The sequence below is a fragment of the Lutjanus erythropterus genome, chromosome 1, assembly GCF_056507025.1.
Source record: "Lutjanus erythropterus isolate fLutEry1 chromosome 1, fLutEry1.hap2, whole genome shotgun sequence".
NCBI lineage: Eukaryota > Metazoa > Chordata > Actinopteri > Lutjaniformes > Lutjanidae > Lutjanus > Lutjanus erythropterus.
Window position 1 is genome coordinate 8,377,267 of NC_139317.1, and position 25,295 is coordinate 8,402,561.

Genomic DNA, 25,295 nt, shown 5'->3' on the forward strand with positions numbered 1-25,295 from the left:
ATAAAATATATTCCTCATTAAATGTTTAACATATTCTGATGCCGTTTAATGTAGAACATTAATATCACATTTGAATACTGTGGAGCTTTTATCATGTTAAGCCATAAAACTGTCATTTCATCCTCCAGTTACGAGAGGCCGCAATTAAAGAGCTTTAAAATCTCTGCATCAGATGTACATAAGTTAAGTTTATTTCCACAGATTTCCTTATGATCTGATGTTCTGGATGTAAAATACCTTTACAGTAATAAAAGACTGTAGTTGATAAAAGAAGAGTGCCTAAAAAGGTCGGACAGTGCCACCGTGAGGCCGGGTTTCAAATGTGTACCAGAAAAAGGTTGCAGTCGTGTTTGACAGCAGTTTTTAATTAAGGATTCTTATGGTGTGGCTGTAAAGTGTTAATGGTGAAATACTGCAGCTTCTACAGTTGTATTTAAGCTTTAAGGTGTCCAACAGTCACGTTTTTGTTTCCCAAAGAGACAAAGAACAGACGCAGAGAAATGAACAGATGAAATCCACACACTGCCTTTAATACTGTACATTTAATACAGATTTCCACTTTAAGAGTTTTTTTTTTTATAGATGGTCAATGGCAAATCCTTTTTCTGCCGTATGATTTCCATAAGTTAAGAAGCAAATGTAATAGCATATTTCAGTTTCTCTCTTTTGTATTTAAATTACCTTGGAGCAAAAATCAAACAGTTTGTAGGTCCCATATAAATAGGAATGATATAGAAAAAAAGTGCTGAAACTGAGAATTCCCAACCATTTTATGAAGCAGAGATAGTGAGGCATAATATTGTTGAATGCAAACTCCTTTATCCTCTGAGTTGAGAGACACGTTTCTTACCATCTCAGCAAACGACTTAAAAACAAATATTGTATAACATCCTTTTCACTTGAAATTTCCCCAATTAAGTTACATTAAAACGTGGCACCACCTCCAGGCTGCGGTACGCTATTATCACCAAGAGCCTCCTTAGATGGCACCTACTCATAGCAAAATGCTGAAATGTCTTCAACAATGACCATGTGAGCTATTCTTCCAATTAGCACAGATTGAAAAAAAAATATTGCAGAAGAATTAAGAGGAACTTGAGAGCCTTATTCTATTTTACCAGCCTTCCATTGTTGCAAGTCAAGCAAACCTAGAAAAATCTGAGTTTCATAACTTCTTGATTGTTAGATAACAAGAGGTCCTGCGTTTGACAGATAAATTGCTGGGCAAAATTATCTACAGTTGTAATCTGTGATGTTTCACGCCTAATTATTTGGGGAGTTTGTTGAGTTTTTTATGATTTTTGATACCTCATCTTTAACCACATTCAGATTTTCTTGCACTTCAATTCTGTGCAAGTTCTCTGGTCTTCAGATGAGTGTGTGTCTGTGTGAGCGTGCCTGTGTCTGAGTATTGTTTTTCTGTGGTGTGTGTATGATTGCTGGGTACTCCTGGTTCGGTGGTTCAGGGCTGACGGCGTTCCCTCTTGGTGAGCAGGTAACACTGAATGGTTCTTAGTCGATCTTTGGCGGGGGCGAACTCTGGCTGCAGCTTCAAAGTAGACTCATACCAGCGCATAGCTTTCTCAAACTCCTCCTGTCGTCAAGAGACACAACAAGAGACACATCAAAACAAGGACATCACTTGCGCCACTGCTTGATAAACATCTTGACTGTTCTGTTGCAGCGCTGGTTAAACTTGAGCAGTAGGTCATGTCACTACAAGGAAACAACAGAGTTTCTGCAGGCTTAAACAGGTTAAGTTCAAAACCTTTTAACACTTTCCAGACTATTATGAATGCAATTTAAGACCATCTTACATCCATACTGGCACAAAAAAGTACAAAGGATAAATCTAAACGCTGTCCAGAGCTGCAGGTGTTAATATTGTTAGTGCAGGATGGGACCAGGCTTTGATGATGCTCCGATTGGTAAATACAGAACAATATCGGACAATTCCCGGTGGCTTTTTGCGGTGGCTTTATATTTTGTTTTGTTTTTTGAGGCCTCCCATTTGATTCAGATTAAAGTTTTTAAGAACCTGCAGAATCCCTGAGCATCACTGGTTGATAAATGTCTTGATGTTCTGTTGCAGCAGTGGTCAAACGTCAGGAGCAGTACAGTAAGTCATGTGACAACACAATGAAAAAGACAAAACGAAAACAGTAGCAGAATATTAGGTCGTTGCCGTTACCATTGTTATATAGACGTTGGCGAGAGTAAAGTGGTTCACAACAAAGTGCGGGGCGATTTCTACTGCCATGCGGGCGACCGTGAGAGCGTCCTCCCATAGCCGAGCGTTCTGAAAGATGTTGGCCAGGCTGATGAGGGGCACATCCTGGTTCACATTTCATGGGGGAAAAAAAGATTATTATTATTATTATTTTTTAAATATTTAAAACAATCCTTTATCAACTAGAAGTATCAGGTGAGTCAACAGTTTATGTCCAACTTGCCTTCATGTGATGGGGGGCGTAGTTGAGGGCCTGCCGCAGGCAGTCGATGGCTCTCTTGCCCTGACCTTTCACCCTCCAGTACAGTGCAGCCATGCTGGATAACACCCATGATGTCTGATTCTGATTAAGGAAGGGAATAAATGCACAATTAAGATCTAATTGGTTGGGTGTTACGGTTAGGTGTTACGAGAGTCGGGTGTTACTGCAAAATTATGCACTGTGATGGCACTTTCTTCAGAAAACTTTTTTTCTGCAGACCTGCAACAAGCTAATGTGATCAAATGGTAGTTGTATCTTTATATTTCAGAAAACGTACTTTAGGCTGTTGGGCTGGATAAATCTATGCAAGCAGCCATGAAATTAAATAGCCCTCTATGTCTCTTACTGCAAAAAACACATTTTATGGTTTGAATGTCTGACTCATGCCTTCCCTTCTTGGCATTTCCTTGGTTTCCTCATCAGGAAAAACCCCTTTCTTTGACTTTAATGGCTGTGATTGTTTAGATTTTCTGAAATACCTGCTCTATATTCAGAAAATCTGGAGAGTTTGACACACTGAGCTGACAGAACGACAGGTTTCTGTACAGAGTCTCACAATTGAGTACTTCTGATTTGGTGGCAGGCACTGATTGTATTTTGAAAAGCTGTCACAGCAGAGCTTTAAAGAGTTGTGTTTACGTAACTGAGCATGTTTTTTACATAGAACATATTGTTAAGTGTCACCTGATCTCTGTCAAGTCACATAAAAATGTGAATTTTAATAGCAGTTAACTGTAGCAGGGTACTAAGTGTTGGATGAAAGAACAAAAAACAAACCAGGACCCATTATGTGCAAATTCTTTCCTAAAGTCGACACAGGAAGCTTATCAACTAAAGAAGTGAGCAGAATTGAGCATATGAGCAAATGAGCATCACCTAACTAGTTTGGACACAAATTCATTACTCGGGCAAGTGGCCAATCAGCGATTAGAGATAGAGTTCCATCGTCATGGATACAGTGTGCATTAGTTTTCTGGCTGGCATGAGCCACTTGGCATCATAACACATCATAGTAAGCAAGAACAACATTGAAATATTGTATTAATAAATTAGGTCTTGATCAGTGTTGCCAAATGGCTGCAATTAATGAAAAAAAAAATGCTGCGTGGCAGAATAACTGCTGTTTTACCATTAATTCTGTAACATTTTATGATTTACAGTGGCCCTAGTGGCACGTCTAGCTATTTAGTTGTTATTTAAAGTTGTTGTCTTTGTGGTGCAACTGCTTTTTTAGTGATGCATAAATCACAGCTAACTAATAATTTACAATCTAACTAGACTCAGTTTGATCTTACACCCAGCTGGTGCAACAGGAAGCCGACCTCAACTCAATTTTGTGTATCTGAAGGTTCTTCACTGTTGTTCATTCACGCGATATTCAAGAGTGTCAGTAGTTTCTCTTTACGTAGGTGGACGTGAGAGCTCTTACCTTCTCCAGTACTTTAGCGATACGAGTGCCCACCTGCTCAAAGGACTGAGGAGAGAACTTATCTTTGCCGAGATTCTGCAGGACCTGGGGGTTAGAGCAACAAAAGACACGCAAGACTATTAGCTATGAAGTGGGGCTGTGCTGATTATTGAACATTCTGACTGTCAATCATGTTGTTTTTTTCTGTAGAGTAGAGTGATACTTTTCCACTTGAGACGCTTAACTTTGGCGAGATGCCTAGGTACAACCCATTTTAGTATGTTTGTTGATATGTTTTTAGGCTCCTAATGTTATGGTATAAAATGGGAAGAGTGTGTTTGCCAATTCTTGTAATCTGTGTCCTCTGTCTCAGCCTACCTCACGCAGCTGACTCTCTCCGGTGTAGTGGATGGCGGCACGATTGGCCACCCCTGCCAGGTGGTCGAGGGTGTGCATACTGGCAGCGAGGTTGGCGTTGCATAAAGGTTCAGCAGCTGGCTCCTGGAGTGGAGTGGCAAAGTCTATGTGCTCTGTGATACTGAAGAGAGACGGTGAAGAGAAAATATAAAATTAAAAATACTGAGAGAGAACATAACGTAACGCAACATAACATAGTTTTGGTTGTTAATATACTGTGATGCAAGAATGTCAATGACAGGCCTTAAGATTTTCTTTTTTCTTTTGTTCTCTATTTCTAAACACTTAACACATGTTTAAAAACACTCCACGTAGTTCTAAAGTTTCTTAAAAGGATTTTGGATATTATTTTTGTTCTGTGAGCAAAAAAGAGAACACATTATAACTGCCACTCCTAAAAAAGTGTGTACATGGTGAATGTTTCAGTGCCAGAGACTAATATAATAACAAGCACAATATTAAATGGAAAAAATGATAGAAATTAGCTTTCAATTTCAATAATCAAAGGGTTAGATTTGGAGAATTATGACGCCCCTAACATTCAAATACAGTACATGAATCCTTTTTAAACTCTTTGGAACCGGTGTTTTATAATATAACATAAGATGAAAATGTGTCCATCATCAGGACAGTGAGAGTCTTACTCAATATTCTTAGCAGAAACAGCCAACCAGGTGCTCGCTACAGTGGTGAGGTCGACCCTTCGTGTCCGCTGGCACTCCTCTGGCCCCGGCCAGCCAAGACTTGTGTAGTCCTTCCAGCGACCTGCCCGGAAACACAAAAACCACAAGACATCTCTCTCACTTGGGTGAAGTCCAACACATCAGCACTTTTTTCTGTGTTCATGCTGGTGTAAGTAAATATAAAATGTAGGTGTGTGTGGTTGGTACCTGAAGGGCCAGGCGACGGGATAGTTGGCCCGCTTATCTCCAACACAGAGTGTCCTCCAGGCAGCGACTCCCCGTTCTGGCTGTCATCGGAGCTGGCAACGCTGTCTGTCCCGTCCACCTTCGCCTTCCTAACCCGCTTTACCTGGAAGGTGATCTGATGAACAACAACAAAAAGCACTCAGACATTCAGTTTGGCGATACACATTTCAGTCGCACCCAGCAGAGTACTCCATAAAGGTGGAAAAGGGAAAATCCTGGCTTATTTAAATAAGTTTCGCCAATTAAAGTGAAACTGCCAAGCTTAATTTAGCTTCGTCTCAAAGAATTTCCAACGGACAAGAACTGAATCCTAAAAAACAGATCCCTCAGGTGTCTTTTTGTGCAGAGACCTGAAGAAGTTATTCATTCACTCATTTTGATCAAGCCGTGAAGAAAAAAACAACCACATTAAATTAAGTCCAAACTACAACCTTCTGCTGTCTTTAAATTTATACTTAAGCTTTAGGCTTTTTCACTTAACTACAGATTTCATTATCAGCCTTGATGGAACACCCAACAGAGCTTGGTGATCAAAGATGATTTTATATCGATTTTATAACGTGATAAGGACGGGCAGTTAGACTTACCCACTCAGCTCCGTCGTCATCCTCACAGTTTCCGAAGCAGGGCCCGCCACCAGCACGTGCGCCCATGACGCGGTCATTCTTCAGCACCCGGATCCCTCGCAGGTCCCCCCGTTTGCCTCCGACATCCAGCGCTCCCTCAAAAGCTCCCATCAGGTCTTCTTTCAGCTGCCACTCCTCCTCCCCTTCCACTCCTCCGCCTCCAAATGGGGTGGCCATTTTGGCCGAGGCAGAGGGAGAACCCTGCTGCTGCCCGGCGGCCTCACCTGAACCGTTACTGTCCAAGATAACCTCTGAGGAGCGGGTGGGAGGGTAACAAGTGTGAACGCGGGAGAAAAGAGAGAGGCAGCAATCAGCAAACTGATAGATTATTTAGAACCAGATAAAAATTATTTTCAGGGCAGCTGATTAAGCCACCTGACATGTAAGACTGATGTGGTCTAATTTTCAATGACATTTCGCCCCAGTCAACGCAAGAAGATGCCATTATAACATTAGAGGACGTAATTCATTGAATAAAGTACATTCAACTCCAGGACGCAGAGACATCTATAAATCAAACAGTGATCAAGCTCGCAATCATTAAAATCAGTCACACTGTACAAAGGGCAAAAATAAGGCTTTAGTTTAATCAGGCCTCTTTTAGAAAGAAGAAAGGCAAGATTTGAAAAAAGTAAAGTATCAAGGGGGCAGATATCTGTATTTCCTATGTCTGTCCTGTAACAACGTACCTTTTTTATTGTTTTCTCCACTTTATTAGTTTTCACAATTGAAAAAGACACATTATGTACAAAAGTACAGAACAAAAACAAAGCACCTTTGTAATATTTGATTAGAAGCAGCTTATTGTTTTTATTAAAAAAGCATCTATTTCATCCTTAGTTGCCTCTGCTTGATCAGTCTAATACAAAACTTTTTTAAAACGATGATCTTCTTCTAAACACCCATATGAATAGTAGGAGGTTATTTAAATTAAAGCACAATGACATACGTTTTTCTTTTTGCCTAGTATAGAACTGCACTGAACCTAGTCATGTAGTTATTTCAGTGGACCGAACACTCTTCTCTACAGCACGCTGGATAGACATTTTTGAACTGGTTTATATTGCCACTGGAAATGCCACAAAGTCACATTCTTACTCTCAAAGAGCAAGGAGTCCTCAATGGCAGAAATGGTTGGTGCATCCTGCTTCTCGTCGCTGCCCTCCCATTCCTCCAGCTGTATGCCAAGATCGTCTTCAGCCACGCAGGCAGCACCCTCTGGACAAACACAAAGTTAAAATTAGTTACACCGATTATCCAATCCTTACCATGATAGTAGACATCAGCAGAAAACTATTAACTGGCACTCAAACAAATGTATACATCGTCAAATTGATTAACAAAGGCTAATAAAATAATATGTATAGCATGTGACAAGCACAAATGTTAAATATTTTCTCAAACACCGTCTCTGTATATTCTTAGATATATAATGTAAATTTTGTGCATCAGTAAATTTGGAATAAATTGAATATTTTCAGACCTGAACAATTATCCATTCCTTTGCAGGGAATTATGTAATCATAATGTTAGAACTGACAAGTTACTGAATCAGTTTGGATATTACATGAATACACTCCATGTATGTATATCCATTCAATATTTATTTCTTTGCTCTGTTCAAAATGGTTCACAATCTCCCTCTCAAACTTGACTCATATTTAGATTTTTATTTATGTTGTCTATTCTTCATTTTTATTGTGTTGTTGTTACGTTGTTTGTGCTCATTGTGTCCTTGTGAGTGTTTTGTTCTCAGGCTTCACTTGCAAAAGACATCTGAATCTCAATGAGACTGCATGACAAAATACAGATTAAATAAATAAAAATAAATAAATCTGGTCAGTTTTATTGTCCTAGTTCTTAGCTGTAGTCCATTACTGTGCAAGTACAATGAGAGCAGTGAATAAAACCAAGTCAAATTCCTTGTACGTGTGTACATACTTGGCCAATAAAGCTAATTCTGATTAAAGTAATAACCTTCAGCTTTTCATCTGTAAATATGGTTCCCATTACTTCTTTGTCACTGACCGATGCAGTAGTTCAAACCAAAGCCAGATGATGAAAGCTTTTTCACCAGCTCTTTCCTGGGAACAATTGTCTCCTAGAGAGAAAGTGATGCATTTTATATTACGGGACACAGCAACTGTGTTTGTTTTTTTGGAACAAACAAATCAGTCTTTCAGCTTCTCTCTCTACACACTCTGCTGACTCCATTCACTGTCTCAATTTACTCTGGCAAAGCTCTGATTCTTCAACTTGGAAACTTGTGCTATTGCTGCGAGGACACTATCTGCGCACTCCATTACTGGATGTCACAATCTTGTAGGAGCTATGGGAAGCCCATGGAAATGACTGTAGAGGGGCAACGGGCACCATGGATGGCAAGTGTACAACAGCCATTTTTAAAAATTTTCTTACGTTGCAACATTTGGACATAGCTTTTGCATGACTCGTCAAGATAATGAGTGGGTGAGGCTGTTCAGGCAATGAGGTAATGAGGAGAACATACTCTGCCATGGATTTCATCTCCTACCACAGCAGCATGGCAAGAATGCTGTTAGTGTTGGAGTTCTGTATGGCTCTTTGTTGCATTGGACTTTTTTGTTGTTTGTTAGCTTGTCTAACAGCAGGTTTCAAAAAGTTACATTTCAGACATTTTAAGACCTTTTTAAGACCATTATGGATACAATTTAAGACATATTTCATGTCCACACTTGCAAAAAAAAGTAGGAAGAATATGCAGGACTGGAGTCCCAGAACACTGGGCTGAGTGTGGCCTGAGTTTGGTGATTCTCCTGATGCAAATACAGAATACTGGGTGACAGCAGCCGTTTGCTGGTGGCTTTGTCGTGACAAAAAGTCTCAGAAAATAGGGCAGTGTGGTCTGGACTTAAAGCCACAACACTTTATTAAACTTGCTAGAAAAATCAAGCCTCAAAATATTTCAGAGTCCAAACCAACATTTAAGAAAGTATCACCTGAGAAAAAACATACAAAGTTTATTGATTTCTGATTTAACAAAAATCAACAAGCTTGAGTCAATCCCGGGGTTAGACTGAACTGGGTTGACATTTCAGCTCATATCCAAACCCGTGTATCACTTTTCCTTGTCCCTTAGCATTCTCATAGTCTACAGTACAGCAAAAGTCTACTTCCCTTTGGTTTGTGTGGTTTAATCAACTTTTTAAAAAAAATAATATAAATCAAGTGCCTCATAAGGTTGTTCAACAAATTCCCCCAAGCAGCTGGCTTCTTGTGTGCTACAGGATCCTGTATGTGCTTTTGCTGAATGTGTCCAGTTGAAAATACCCCAATGGAAAGCACCAACATCACCAAAGATTAAACATGCAAACAGGATGATTAAAAAATTTCCCACTGCAGCTTCTTATGGTGGCTTTGTTTTTCTGGGTTCCCATGCACCTCTAATGCATTTATACCCAGAATTCCTAACATGAGCATTTTCTTGCACAAGGTGCAGATGCACAACAGAATCAATTTTAACTTATAAATTCAAGAAGTAACTATATTTTGGAACAAGAGGAATGAGACGCCATGTTAGCCCTCACACCACATGATTTCTGACCACGCTGTAGAGTTTGCATTTGTGGTTATTAGTTCAACATTGGTTTTGTTTTCTAGTTGTTAACAGTGTGATCAATGCACCCCCCCCCCCCCCCCCCCCCAAAAAAAAAACACATTTAAAAGCGAGACTGAAGTTAATGCAACTTTATAAACGTAATATAAACTTAATAATCCCATCGATTTTAAGACCTGCCAAAATTATTTAAGACATCTTACTTATTTCTGTCACATTTTAAGGCCTAAAATTCAAATTGTTACATTTGAGACTCTTCAATACTGTACAAGGACCTGCAGAAACCCTATCACTGTCATTTTCATCATGTTGGATTGTGGAGCTATTTCTCAAGTGCAGCTGTTCGCTGCTAACAAGATTCTGAATCTGTGCCTGTTATTTTTCCACAACCATTAAAAAGAAAGAGAGCCCAAATTATTACCATTTGTTTGAGTGCAACAACACCCCTAACAGGATCAAACATGTGGGAGGAACTGCAGCCAGCAGAGAATTTAACATGAAAAAGTTGTGCATTTTCCTCTGTGTATTTCAACCTTTTTTGACCCAACTTAAGGTGGGTGTGTGTTTTATAAGTGCCTCTACGACCTCATGTACTCAGCGTGCTTTATGGGAGCAATATTTAGCTTTGGAGAGTAAAATATAGACCGTTCTAAATTTGGCATCAGCTATTTTCTGCAGCTTAAATTATTGAGTGGCAAAATTTCTCCACTTCAAAGCACTTTTCTCTTCACTCCCACTGACATGAATAAAGAAGAAGGTGCAGTCTTTATTCGCAACAGAAGCGCAACATACTACTTGTTTCTCACAGCTTCTCTTGCAGCTTCAAGGGACAACATGGAAATGTTTGACAGAACAATACTCATAATCAGAACAATAATTTAGACTCATTACTCATCAGAATCAAGGCAGTCAGATTTACACAAAGGTGTGCAAATAATTCTGTCACTGATTATTATCAATATTTTTTAGCAATGACACTAAAATACAAATTTAAAGATGGAGTAATAAGTTGGCTGAATTTAAGAGGCCTTAGCCCCTAATCAAGTGGAACATTGGTACACTATCTGTAAACTATTCGTAATATATGAATCTGTTGTTCTCCATCATGAAGATAAGGAAAGGATTTCTCGTGTCTGTCTGTTAAACAGCTACATTTATACTTGTGTGTTTGTTAAATAAGGCAAGATTAACCAACAAAGAGGTTTTCATTGAGAATCTCACAAATGCTTCAGCTTTCTGCTCCGTTTAAAAAGTCTAATGATGCAGTAGTTAGGCCTTTAACAACCACATAAAGTTTTTAAATAGTTTTTAGTCTGCAAATCCCTAAAATTTACCACAGTTCACAGTTTAGTTGCAAGCTATAACAAAATCTGGGAGTACACCATTTTAAGTAATAGGTGTTAATGGAAAAATCAATTGATGAGAGAGTGAGTCAAATATTGTGTGTGTGTGTGTGTTTGATTCACTTACGTGAGCAGGGCTGTCGCTGTGACAGGTTGTAAAGGAAGGGGTAGAACTGCAGACATCGCAGCAGAGGTAGGCTGGCGCGACACTGTTCGCAGCCAGCAAGGGATGAGAAGGAAGAGGAGGAGGAGAGGGCCGTCACCAGGATGTGGCGGAAAAAGGCCAGAGCACCTGTCACATTGCCCTGAGCCAACTGCAGGCTCACCATGCTGAACTGGGTGTGGGGCTGAGGGGGGGGGAGTAAAACAAAACACAACATTAAATGATGGTAACATAGGTGGAAATTGACACTCGGCTTTAGAAGACATGTTTCATATACGTTTACAACCTATAATTTTGTCATCCTGATTGGCCATACTGTAATTTTGCTATGTTTGTCTATTCTGTGCACAAGATATCTATTACATGTCTGTACGTTTTGGGAGACGGATCCCTCCTCTGCTGCTCTTCCTGCGGTTTATTCCGTTTTTTCCTCTGTTAAAAGATGTGTACGCAATTCTGAAGAAACATAGTTGATTGTTGACCCAAACTGTCAGTATTTGACCACTGGGGAATGAGACTCCTTATGCTAACTGAGGGTCTAAAAGGATAGAGGGTGCTGTATGCTGCACAGATTTTAAATCCCCTTAAGGCAATGCTGTGATTAGTGATATTAGGCTATATAAAGGATGGTAGTAACTCCTGCACTAGGTTAAGAGACACCTGCCACCTGTCTCCCATGTCCCCCATGTCTCTGACGTGACAGTTTACGTCAGGAAAACACAGTGACGTCTCTCACACTGCCCTGAAATGAAACAAGTGTACATAAATGAGGTAAATAACAAATATTAAATATTCAGTTGCTTTCAGCGAATGTGGTCAGCTCCTCTGGGCGAGGTTTTGAGCTGGAAGTTGGCTCTGATTGGCTGTTGTTGTTCAGACGTGGTGGATTCTTGTAAATGCCATGAGCAGCACTAGGAGGAGCCAGAGGAACATATACTACTCTCAGGTTATAGTGACAGTTTCAGAAAATACGACACAAAGTTTTTTATAGATGTTACCAACTGTAGCTGTAAGGTCATTTTATTAAGTTTTTTTCCCCCCAAAAGCTTGATTTGTTAGGATGTTAGAAATGCTCCCTATCGATTATAGTCCATATCGGTCACACACGCCACGCTTTAAATCTTCCCAAGGTACTCATTTGGGTTGAAATGTGGAAAATCTGCAGGCCACTGGAGGGAACTAAATTCATATCCATGTTCCTCAAACCACCTTGAGATGATGAATGTTTTGTGACATGGTGCAATATACTGCTGGATGCCTCCAACTGACAAAGAGTATGGTGTGTGGCTATTAAAGGATGCACTAAGTCAGCACTGTTTGGGCATGGCATACAAATGTTGCTGAACTGGTAGGAAGGGCAGGAAATCTTTTGTGCCAACCAGTATGGCTGGTAACAATTCTGGACACACACACATAAAAGCTATGATAAATTTACATTACTGTGTACCGTCCAAAACAAATACAATTATCCAACAAGTCTGTTTGCAAGTTCTCATCTCAGCCTCAAATTCCTATTTGATTTGATCCTCCTGCTTGCAGATCCTACTTTAATGTGATTTTGTGGAGTATTTATGCATTGCTTTTAGGGTGGCAACAATTAATTGATAAATCAATTAGTTGTCTACTATTAAATTAATCACCAACTATTTTGATACTCAGTCTGCAACATTTTAAGGAAAAAAAAAATCTAATCTTTGATTCCAGTTTCTTGAATGTGAATATTTTCTGGTTTGTTTACCCCATTAGGACAGTAAACTGAGTATCTTTGGGTTGTGGACAGTGATCAACAATTTTTCCCTGTTGTCATATATTTAAAGCTCAGCACAACTAATGAATTAATAGAGAAAATAATCAACAGCCTGTTTTGATATAGTGGCCAAACTGTAGTGTAAAGGTAATGCAGTGTCTCTGTGCATCTCTTCAATGTGACCAGTGTGCTTTTACCTCTGATGCATTGAGAGCCAATGCTTGCTCCAGCAGTGTTTGCGCGTGGGTAGTCAAGCCGTGGTGTAGCAGCAGGTTAGCAGCATTGGTGAGGGACAACTGGCGGTGGGAAGGCAGGGCTGAGCTCAACGCTTGGCGCAGGCACTGCAGGGCACGGCTGCCATTGCCTTTGGCCCGCCAGAACAGAGCTGCCTCATTGTGGGCCTGCCAGCGGGGTACAGTGGCCTACATATACAAACACATATCTGTTAGCTCTGACAATAAATCACACAAGATGGGCTCAGACCACTGTTATTCTCAAATCTGACATATGACAGACACTGTTCCTAAAAACAACAACTCCAGTTTGAATATGAGAGCGCTGCCTCATTGAAGGGTAGTGATGTAATTAAGACTGGTATCAGCTGTAAAGACGATCAAAATCTGAGCCTTTCTTTACACACTTCTACACTGTTCAGCATTTTACTCCTCATGCAAGTAAAAGTTGGAGTGTCTGGATGTGACAAATTTGATTTGGGAACCGACTCTGTTCTTACACCTGCGTTGGCCAGGTAACAAATCTGTTCTCTTTCCTCTCTCTTTCTCGTTAGCAAAGAACAGAATACAAAACATTCAGGATGCAGCCTCTCATTTTTAGCCAATGCCAACCATCACTTTTGCCGGTTAAAATGACAAAAGGCAGGTCATATCAGCTGTCGCTAATTAACATTATTTCCATGAGTAAGTTGATGGCAGGCCAAAATAAAACTTGGACACTGTCGGGTTTGTGTGCGCTCTGCAATCTGGTGCCTCTGCTCTGCCAAAGAGGTAGAGTATGAAGTAACATTAATAGAAGCATCGCTTTGCAACACCAAGTGTTTCTGTAGTCCCAACAACTCAGTGTGATACATCCTCTCTAGATAATTACTTCATTTCAATTTCAGGAGTCACATTCTCCCAGTCAAACTTTTCTTAATATTATATCTATAATTTGAGTTTATTCATTTAATAGTTTTGAACAAGGACTATCACAGTGTTTGGATCAAGTAGCTTGTGTCAGATTAAATAGTTTTAGCTGTTATTTCAATGTGTCAGATACACATTTTCCCAACATTTAGGTAAATGTTTGTATTGGATTAGACTCTGTATCAGAAATACCTGATATTAAAATCAGGGCCTAGGGCTATTCTCTACAGATTTAGACTTTGAAACATTTTCCACTAGATATATTGATGCTATGAGAGTAGAAGGGTGAGGAGGCTCACTTGTTTCATAGCTTGAGCTATTCTGGAGCCAATCTGCTCCAACGTCCATCCTCCACTGCGTGACTGCAGTATCTGTAATGACACATAGTCAGTTAATGACTAATTAATGACTGTGATTGATGATCACATACTATAGACAACACTCACACACACAAACAAACACAAAGTAAGAGCACAGTGATTCTTTAACATACTACACATCTAGCTCTTATTATTTTCCTGTACAAATCACACACATATTCAAGTATAAATAAAAACACAAGCAGATACCTGGGAGGCAGAGGGATCTGGCAGCTCCTTTTCTTCCAGAGGCCAGTCTAGTGAGGCCGGAAGCAGGGCTGGAAATGGCTGGGGGACGGGACCACAGTCTGGCAGAGCTGCCGTCTGAGGAGGACTGCTGCTCCCATAGAGGAGAGTCGCCACTGGGCTGAAAATACACATTTAGACATATTTCACTCACACTCCATTTGAATGTGGTAAGTTTTCATGTGTAACTCTGGTGGCAAAAGCTCATGGTTTCAAAGATCATCACCCACAAAATACTCCCATCCAGTAATGTGTACCTGAGGCCCAGTGTTTCAGGTGGAAGGTAGTAGGTTGGCAGCAGGTGAGCAGGGGGAACACTTGGATACTCATGGGCACAGTCACTCCTCTGAGGCCACAACATCCTCTGTATGTCCTGAAACCAAAACACAGTTTGCTTGATTATAGTTATCATATTTCAGTCTGTAAATTATAATTACACAGACAATTTTGGGAAAAAAAAAAACAAATAAAAATTACTCACAAAAAACAGCAGAAAATGATGCAAAAACAGTGTTGCTACAGCTTATTGGGCCTACCGTTTTTACAAAACACTACCTATTTGATATAGTAAGTACTGGTACACAACACTTTTAACGGTATTGAATGAAATAACCCAGTTTGAAAATAAATAAATAAATAAATGATAGGGTTGGGTGACTGGATGAATATATCCATCATCAGTTGCTTTTTTGGGCCGATTTTTGGGGCGATATTTGTCATTTTATTTTGCTAATGTGGTCTGCAGAGTGACAGCTGCTGCTCGGCGCCTCACTCTCATCCAGCGGCACAGTACACACCCACTCGCCTGACCATGAGTGTGCTGAGCTGGGTGAGGAGTGAGAGATATACAGCCTGCAGAATTAGACTCTTTGCACTCTTTTATCATGCGGTGACTTGAGGATTTAATTCAACCAAAACAGAGTTGGTGGTTGTCAGAAGTGTGGGCAAACTAACAAACATGGTTTTGATGAGTTTTAATTTGAATTTGAATTTAGAAGTTTGTACGGTTGTATTTCTCAGTTTAAAAAGGAAAACAAGTGAAGAGAATATTTAATTTCTTGACACTTTGTAGGTTTCTTCTGTTTACCAGACACAGTGAATATATGAATGTATGAATGCCCCTTGTGCACATCTCCCAGCTGAGACCTGAAAGGACGAGAGGAGGGACGAAGATATCGCCAATCGTTGATTGATGGCCTGATGATGGTCGTTGGGAAAATTTTAACATATTGGCCAACTCTATTTTGAAAGCATTCTTCAGTTGAATGCAGTGTGTGATTGGCTCACTCCTGCAGCAGAAACAACCCATGCAGTCTTTGGTGTGGTGAAGCTGAGCTCAGTGTTTTGACAGAGTCAGCAGTTCAGCGTGCTGCAATGCCACCAAAACGTTATGTAGGATCATTTCAAGAATGCTTCCATTCACATGATAATTACTGAATGAAGTAGTAGTACTCGGTACCATTCAGAACAATTTTTTATATTTGTCCATTAAATTATCAAGAGAGAAATGTAAGCCAAATGAATTGCAGACTATAAATCTGTCGCTCCTGAAGTTTTGTGATCTGTCTCGCAATGAATAACACAACTTACACCATGTCCATACAATCAACTTTTTCTTAAATGTGGTTCGACTGTCCTCACATTCATATGCACAGCAAAATGTGATCCAGCATTTTTTCTGCAGTAGCATCATTTTGTTTGGTTGGGTCCAAAGAGTTCTGATGAGTCTGCATTAGCATTGCAGAGGTATCATTTATCCTTTTCGTTTTCATTTGACGGTGTACTCCGCAGTAACTGAGCTAACCAAATGAATTCAAGCACAAACAAAAACAAATCACAAATGTAGCTCTCCCGTCTTGCCTGTGTGTAATCCTGATGGCTGCCCCAGAGGGCGGCAGCAGGGTCTTGGTCTCCAGACACAGAGGGATGGAGCTGGGGGCTGGCCGCCGTCTGGTTCGAGTTGCGCTCTGACACAAGTGCCACACTGGATGCCACTGACACCTCCTCCCCAAACTGTGAACAAAGAGAGAAACAAAAAGAACTGAGAAACAGAAACTCTCACTGCTAATGTCCCCCCCATTTGTTTGCTTCCATTGCTAAATATCCACTGAAACCTGTACAAGAAAAGACAGTTGTGGGGCCTCACTTTAATTCTTTTTAGGCAGGAAAAAACCTTGGCTAAACATCACCCTCCTTCTTGTCCCTCGAGTACATGTAATATCTGAAAAGACTCACTTGGACATATTGGACATGTTCAAACAGGTCGCCACGGTGATAGCGCACAGGCAGGTCAAAGGGGCAGTAGAGGCTGCGCTGCTGCTGACCCAGACGACACATCTGATGGTTCCCTGGAGCACATATGAAAAATAATACTCAGGTGCTGCTCTACAGTTTCTACAAAATCAAGAATGTAGCAATATGCATGAAGATCAAAGCTAGATTTATATGACAGCACTTCTTTTCACATAACTCACACAATAAGCTTGCTTTCTCATGCCTCATGAGTTCCATACAATCACATTTATCTTCACTCCAAAGCACTGCTACTTCTATGTAGCTAATGGCAAAGCTTTACCTCAAAATTACAATATCAACACTTTACTGCAGAGCACCTGCATTATCATCTCACTTATGTTTGCATAACTGATATCTGCATTTATCTAGCAGAGAACAGATTCTTTCTAAACCAGCTAAATCAATTCGCTTTTCTAAAGTGAAGAATATAATATACTGTTTGCAAAATCCAAAAAGCAGAGGTCACTTTGCACACCTCAGCATTGTTATAAATGTTCTCAGCTCTATGTTCATGTAATCATACCAAGTTGGGCTTCCTTGGCCATTTGGGTCTCATGGATAATGTTGCGCAGGATCTGCTCTTCCTGCAGCAGCTTGTATTTGTCCAGTGCCTCCTGCTGATGAAGGTAGTGGTCATGCTGCTTCTGGTACTCCTTGAGCTCATTCAGTGTCCGCTGCAGGGATCTACAAATATATTTAAATGAGGAAGGGAAATACAGCACAGTTGGGAGAAATGCAAAGCAGGGAAACAAATCATATTACATGATCACCCAACAACAGCAACACCCATGTTAAAGCCCTTGTATCTGAAAAAAAAAACACTTCCACTCTGCAATCATGAGCAAAACACTGACTCTCTGCCAGCTCTGGCCACTTCTCTTCTACTTAAATACTTTACCACTAACCTGTGGAGGGAAAATTTCCCTGCAGGGAAAAGTATTTCGGTTTTATTGTAACCATTAAAAATCCCCAACATATACGTAATGACACTCTTACATTTTCCTTGCAATCCACTGTTCATTTTCATGAAGTCTTAGACCAACCAATCCTTGTTCAATGAGAAATATTGTGGGCAGTCACAGATATTCTAAAAGCTTACCAGCTTAAAAGCGCACTTGTAAAAGTATACATCAGCTCAGTTGTACAAATGTCATTTTTTCAAGCTATTTTTAAAGTGAACTGTAAAAAGGGAAGAGAAAAGAGGAAAAACTAAATTAGAAGGCCCTCTCAGACAAACGGCTACACTGATTTGTTGTTTGTCACTGCTGGTGCCTCACTGTTGCATGCAATGGGACATGTTTGGAAATGTCTTCCCAATATCTGACCACTCTGTAAGATTTTGATTTTGTTTACAGTATTTAGTAATTCCTTGGAATTGACTGCAGTACTTAGACTGTGTATGTGCGAGCACCTGCCTACCTGTGCTGGGCTTCCAGGCGTTGCTCCAGCTTCTGCTGACAGAGCACAGCATGTTTCCTCCTCAGGGCCTGCTCAAAGCCTGGCTGGGCCTGCAGTGCCTGCTCATAACACAACACTGAGTGGTTGTATTCCCCAAGCATCTAATCAGGCAGCGATAAAATAGGAGACAAACAGACCAGAGGTCAAATACTGATTTGTTTCATGGAGAAATCATGCTATAACAAAAAAAAGAGGAAAAAGAGCAATGCAGAAGCAATAGCTGCAATGCTGTTAACCAAAAGGTTTACACCATAGTAAATGGTTAACCAGATGGGAAATGTGTGCCTTAAATACACAAGAATTTGCTGCAGTGGTTTGACTTCTCTTTCACTTACAGCATAAATGTTGCCTAAGGTGTAGTGGCTGGTGAACAGATCTGAGGTAAGGTCCAGGGCAGCGTGGGCAAGAATGGCAGCATCTGCTGAGAAATGGGCGCGGTGCAGGATGTTGGCCATGTTGACCAGGGCTACATCCTTCTGCTGCCTACATGTACAACACACACACACACACACACACACACACACACACACACAGTGTGAGAATGTGAACACCTGTGAGCAGTCTCACACAATAAACAGTAAATATTATTTGCAGTGGCCTTCTGACCATCCTGACAGTACCTTGGGGAGAAATGCAGAGCACGCACCACACAGTCCACTGCCTTTTGAGGCTCGTTCTTCATACGCCAGTAAAATGACGCCATGTTGTACAGCACCCAGGACGATGAGTTCTGGAACACACGATCATTAACACATTCACACCTTTTTTTTAAACTTCTTCAGAAGCATTCATTTCAAACTCCTAGGCCTCTTTTTTTTCCCAAGCATAGTTTTGCTTAATTTTACAATGGATCTTAGTCACATGTTGAATTGTGCTGACTTGCAGATACCCTGCATGTGTCTGGGCATGTACTGACAATGACTGTGGCTTCAATATCTTGGCGTCATTAAACCATTTTCAAAACTACACAGATTGTCTCATGTTGACTGAAGGCAAGGCAGATAAATGCATATACACACACTAGAAGATATGCTTTTTTCATGCTTGCATGCATTTCTATAAAAAAAAGACTAGTTTCATATTTTCATATAATAGTTTTAAACACTTACAGATCTTTCAGTAACCAATTAAAACACTAGTTGATTAATAATAGTCACTACTGCTGCTACTGCATGTTCATGTATTTATAGTGGGCATTGTATATATCTTGCTTGGTTGCATATCTCACTACTGGTTTTACTCATATCTTTAAACTGCATGTCCTGTTTTGCTTTTGCTTTGCTGCATTTTAGGAAGCCTTTTAACTTGGCCGGGCCTACAGATGAAAAATAGCCTTTCGGCCACTTCTGGCAGTTTTTACCATTTTTGCAGTTTCCTCTCTCTCTCAAAAAGTAAAAAAAATGGAACAAACCATGCGGTGTGTATAGAATAAATCTTTTTTTTCTTTATCTGCAAAGAGTAAAGTGATGTCTTGAATACTTGTACAGTTTAGTGAGACAAGTTGCATAGGCAGACTTTACCCTCAGTAACCCTTGATGGATGCGATGGCCCACTTCATCGACACTGCGGCCCAGTTTATGAGACAATGAACTGAAAATGGGATCCTCCTTAGAAAGCAGTGGGGAGGTCAGGTTTGCCCTCTCCTGAACACCCTGGAACAGACAGAAAGGAAGAGTCAGTTAATTGGAATTTCAGCATGTGATCAGTCACACACAAAGGCTACATCTCTGTCGTGTACATAATAATCATTGCACAAATTATATCACCTGACAGCAGGGTTAACTGAAATTCTCAAGTGTTTTACAACTGGTTTTACTGCATACACACTGCCAAAGCACACAGCTTAAAAGTGTCTGAACTATGTAGAAATAAATATGATGTGCTGGTCAACACCCGATGGATTCTTAACTTGATAAAGCAAGTAATGACAATAAACGGATATGACTGAATTAAATGTGGTGGACTGATTCAAGCTTTCCACTCTGTCTGTAACAAAATATCAACTTTATATATTGGTACTTGCTCGCAAAAACACCATTGCATTAAATCTTTCCCCAAGGCCCTCATTTATAAAATTGCTGTTGGACATGAATGCAACCTTTCCATAAAATCAAGTTATTCTCAAGATCCACAGATTGCAGTGATTTAAATATCTCCACAGGCACAATCTGCACTGCTAAAAGAGTCATGGAATATAAATGTCTTGATATCTCACCCGATGAAAACTGTTTAAATATGATACTAACAACGCTGTTGATAAACAGTAACAGTTTGGCTTTTTCTACAGAAACAAAACCAGTTTCCCTCTGAGCTGTAAGAGGAGAACCATTGAAGCAGTTTTCTTATTAGTTCTGGATTATTGGGATGTAATTTATTGACATGCAGCTGCCTCCACTCTAGGCCTTCATATTGCATTTCCCATTAAGCTCTTACGGTCATTACTGACATAATTACAATACTCACCACTGCAATTTATTTTTATAAGGTTGGCTGGGCTTCCCTGTCTCTATTTATAAATCTGCAATGACTTTGTCGGAAAACAGTCAGCTTATATCTCATCTTTGGTGCTCTTGAATTCTGGTCCATGCTTAACCCGCTCTAGTGACTAGCTGATGCTTCAGTAACCCTGTAACAGAACTGAGCTACATAAAACTGCTTTTGCTGTTAGCACAACAATCCAACAAATCTAAACTCTTATCTATACAAGATCACTATTGATAATAATAAATAATATAAAATAAATATAAATAATATAAATAATAAGATAAAATAAATAATAAACCAATACCTCCCTCACAAACAAGCACACACACTCGGATGCAGGCACTCAGACACATCATATAGTCACATTTTCTGGTTTTAAATTGATAAGATTATTACTATTATTATTGTTGTTTTCATACAAATTTTGTTAGCATACCAACTCTTTTATTATTTTTCGGTATGGCAACTTTGTGTTCTCAATAACTTTAAGAAATTTTAACATTATTTTGATGTAGCCTTCCAATAAACCCAGAGTGCTGCAAAATAAAACAAAAATCTGAGCACTGCTGTGAAAAGAAAGCATGTCAGAAGGCATGTCAGCTTCATCACACAGAACATTCCCAAAAGGATGAATAAAAATAGCTGAAATATTATTCAAACCACAACTGTTAAGTACCTGTGGCTGAGCTTCAAATGAACACACCTGAGATTGGAGAGTACTTTTACACATAGAGGTACCACACACTTCGACTGCACCGCCCTCTCAAAATCAGAGGTTTAATTCGGCATACCAATTCTAAAAGCATTTTTGGGGGGGGTGAGAGCAACTTCAATGGTATTTATTTTAATGAGACATTCCCATCTTGTTCCACTCTGAACAAACTATTGACAAGCTTGGCCTCTACTTACCCTGAGATGCTGGAAAGCATGGATACTATATGGTAGTTCAAACACTTTCGCACAGTCAGGCTTTTCTAGATCTGGGGGCATGGCTGACCGGGAATCCACATAATCTTCCGGGCTATAAAAGGACAGGAGAAAAATGATTAGAAATCAAGAGAAAATTTCATCATAATCATCAAAAACACTAGACACACTCATTTAACCACATCTCTACAAAAACACTGCAGAGAGAACAAGAAAGCGGGAATTCGAGTGATTTATTGATGAGGGCTTACCTAATGTCTTTGCTTTCCAAGGAGATATAAGTGCCATCATATAGGTCCAGGTCTCCCAGGGGTACCTTAGCCATGACACAGTCTGGATCCTCCTTGTAGTGTCTCTGCTCCAGCCCTGTGTCTCTGTCTTCATTCTCCTCAATATGAATCTTCTGTGCCACAAGCTGCTTCTGCTCAGCAATATCAAAAGGACAGAAAGCTAATTAAGTCTAGTGAGCACAAGAAATGGACAGTTGTCACAAAGAGCAACTCCATGGAAAAGTTAACACCAGTTTTATTTAGTATGGTTGAATTGAACCCTGAAGCATTAACCCCCTTGGTGCGGACCAAACAACTGCTTTGGTCTGCCTCGAAGGCGTGGTCTTGGACCGCTGGCAAGTGGACCCCAGAGTTGTTCATCTCTGGTGTTAACACCATTCGAATCAATCAATCCTCTAATGTCTGCTGATATGCACTCCAGATCAAGACCAAAATAAACAGCTCTGTGATGTACAATATCCGGGTAGAAACTAGGAGAGGTTTGTTGTCTTTGTTTATCTGCTGACTATATGACCAATAATCAAACAATATTTACACCACATGATTTGTGTTTAGCCTTTGTAAACACAAAACAGGCCAGTCGGAAAACTGAAACAATGAACTGTCCTTGCATTAGTTCGATTCGGGAACCATATATTCAGGTGTGAACACGCTCTAAGCAAGACATGGTATTCATGATAAAAGTAACAAAGTGCTCATTTTTCCCCTCACAGAAATGAGATACTGGTACTTCTTTTCAAGAAAATTTATTCTGAAGGCAAGACACTCTATTGTTAGACAGACTGACTAGAATGAGGATCCAAACATAAACAGACATTGTCAACACATTTGCACCTGACAATGACAAAGTGAAATTCACACACCTCCAGCTTCTTGAGGTAGTTAACGCGAGCATCTTGCCTCATGAAGATCACAACGTCATGTGGATGCTTCAGATTCAATGGTGAATGAACCTTAAACAGAAACAGTGCGACATACAGTAAGCACACTCATGTCAGTAAAAGGATATGACAGTATGTTCAAATTAAGTTGTGCATTGTTAGAAATTGTTGATCCAATGTACTTTCAGATGTGCAAGCTCAGCCTTTAAGAGTCCCAATGCCTGTCACATAACTTACTTTACTTTTCATCATCATGTGCAATAGTACCCTTGTATTATGTTTATATATTTTTTAAAACTGTGCAATACTTCTTTTCTATATCAGGGATTATGCAATAGATCTGCAACTAACAATTATTTTCAGTCAATTAATCAGCTAATTATTCTCAATTAACTGATTAATAGCTATTGGCCTATAAAAAGTCAGAAAGTGGTGAAAACTATTGATCAGTGTTTTCCAAAACCCAAGATGATGTCATCAAATGTCTTGTTTTGCCCACAACACAAAGATATTTAGTTTACTATCATAAAAGAGTAAAGGAACCAGAAAATATTCACATATAAGATGCTGATATCAGAGAATTTTAACTTTTTTTCTTAAAAAAAAAAAAAAAAGACTCAAAATGATTACTCTGTAATCAAAACAGCCTGGAATTAATTTAATAATCGATTAACTGTTGCAGCTCTACTATATAATGTTCTTCATCATGTGCAATATTCAATATCATGAGCTATTTGTGCAATAACAGTTTTTCTATTCAATTATTTAATGTCACGTTTTAATACTTTCATTATTATCATGTATAATTACATTCAAAATCATGTACTACCTTACATTCATTATCTGGAGCAATATAACTGTTTTACTACCTCTCAATAACATTGCCAAGATTACTTTCAATGTAATTGCATTACTTCTTCATCTACTAGCTACTTTTCATTTAACTTATCTACCTCTATTGTTTATTCTGTAAGGCACAATTCCTTTACGTTGACTCCTTATAAACTTTATATATTTGTATTGGTTTAAATGTATTTTGTTGTTCTGTTGTTATCATTACGTTACTGTAATTTTTGGAGAAATCTGGCACAAGCATTTCCTTCGGAATTAATAAAGTCCTATCTTGTCTCATCTTATAAACATAAACCGTCTTTCCCTCCTAATGAAAGTAGCTGGTTAGCAGTTTGCGGGCGGCTGACACCGACAAACGTTAAAGTCATCTCTCGTCTTAGGTAATAAGCGGTTTCCAACGCAGATGTTGACATGGGCCTGAATTACTTTGGTCATCTTGACCTCAAACACCTCACGATAACGTCAGTTTTAATGTAGCCACTGTCAGCTAAGAGATTTAGCCAAACAGAACCATTATTACGTTACTTTCTCGCTGTATGTAACATTGCCGAAGCTGGTAAATTAGTTTTGTTGAGTTTAAATTAACTGCTAAATTTACGAACAACAAATCACCTATCAAAACATCACCATTAATGCTAACAAAAATAGCTTTACAAGCTAGCGTGAGCGTTAGCAGGTCAATGAGCTAACGATAACTGTCATACTTGTTGTTGAATTTTTCCATCCTCTGTGACAACCCAGTGGGTCGTAGCTCCTCCGGAGTCCACTATAAGTATGCAGAGAAGGATGAAAAGCTTTCCTTGAAATGACGGTTTTCGGGAATAGTTGACACGACAGAGCAAAGACTCAGGACAGATTTTCCTGAGGTCCGCCATTTTTCTGTCTTAATTTGCTCTGTGGCAGCTGTGAACAAGCCTCCGGCCAGGCGGGGGCGCTGCTGTCCGCTCCAGGCACAAACTCAACACATCAGATCTGATGACGTTTGGGGCCACAGACATATGTTTGGGGCCACACAAATGACCAGTTCTGCCAAGAAGACACTAGAAAGATTTAAGGTTGATAGTGAATATTCTAACTTTTGTGGACTGGAAGAGAAATCTATTTGTCCCCTGTTTTATCACTGCATGTATACCAGAATGTTTTGGGTGGACGTTAAAAACTATGTAAGAAGAAACACTGGACAAATAATTGAATTTAAGGGCAAAGACGTTTTTATATGTTTTGAGGAAAATGAGAAGGAGAAAGATATCATCTTTTTTGTTCAGTTAATTTTGTTATGAGGGAAAATTCCATATTCACAAGAAGAGATGGACAGACTCTACACCCAACTTTGAACAGTTTAATCAAGAATTGCTTTAATATGGCTGTACTATAAGAGGATTTCAGAATAAGAATTATTATTATAATTAAAACGAATCTTGTTTTTGAAAGATTTTCAGTGAATCGATGATTGATTGATGTATATGTATATGTATATGTATATATATTTATGTATGTATGTATATATGTGTGTTTGGTTTCTTTGATTTATTTTATTTTATTTATTTCTATATATATATATTTTTTTTACATTTATTCTATGTTTATATATCCTTGGCGTCAGTTTTTCACCAGTTTTCTATGTAAATATCATTTAAATTA

At 39.4% G+C, this 25,295-nt stretch overlaps 1 protein-coding gene across 1 annotated transcript; it reads right to left on the minus strand.

Annotated features, from left to right (window-relative positions):
• Positions 1 to 509: 509 nt before the first annotated feature.
• ttc17 (tetratricopeptide repeat domain 17) lies at positions 510 to 24,563 on the minus strand. Its single transcript, XM_084734713.1, has 25 exons — positions 24,359 to 24,563; positions 22,785 to 22,874; positions 21,883 to 22,052; positions 21,614 to 21,725; positions 19,741 to 19,872; positions 18,841 to 18,950; positions 18,556 to 18,703; positions 18,182 to 18,321; positions 17,286 to 17,446; positions 16,703 to 16,815; positions 16,328 to 16,480; positions 14,725 to 14,840; positions 14,432 to 14,588; positions 14,162 to 14,233; positions 12,918 to 13,142; positions 10,938 to 11,157; positions 6,971 to 7,090; positions 5,834 to 6,123; positions 5,208 to 5,361; positions 4,962 to 5,082; positions 4,279 to 4,438; positions 3,922 to 4,005; positions 2,454 to 2,573; positions 2,192 to 2,335; positions 510 to 1,594 (listed from the first exon to the last, which is right to left on the minus strand). The coding sequence occupies exons 1-25, from the start codon at positions 24,527 to 24,529 to the stop codon at positions 1,463 to 1,465; spliced, it is 3,615 nt and encodes a 1,204-aa protein (XP_084590839.1). The 5' UTR covers positions 24,530 to 24,563; the 3' UTR covers positions 510 to 1,462.
• Positions 24,564 to 25,295: the final 732 nt, after the last annotated feature.

Bases quoted from the DNA above. Each gene is read 5' to 3' on its own strand.
- ttc17 (XM_084734713.1), bottom strand. From the start codon at position 24,529: ATGGCGGACCTCAGGAAAATCTGTCCTGAGTCTTTGCTCTGTCGTGTC. The intron at 17,447-18,181 runs GTAGGCAGGTGC...ATATATTTGTAG, and splicing joins CGCCTGGAAGCCCAGCACAG to ATCCCTGCAGCGGACACTGA. The intron at 11,158-12,917 runs GTAAAAGCACAC...CCCCCCCCTCAG, and splicing joins TGGCTCTCAATGCATCAGAG to CCCCACACCCAGTTCAGCAT.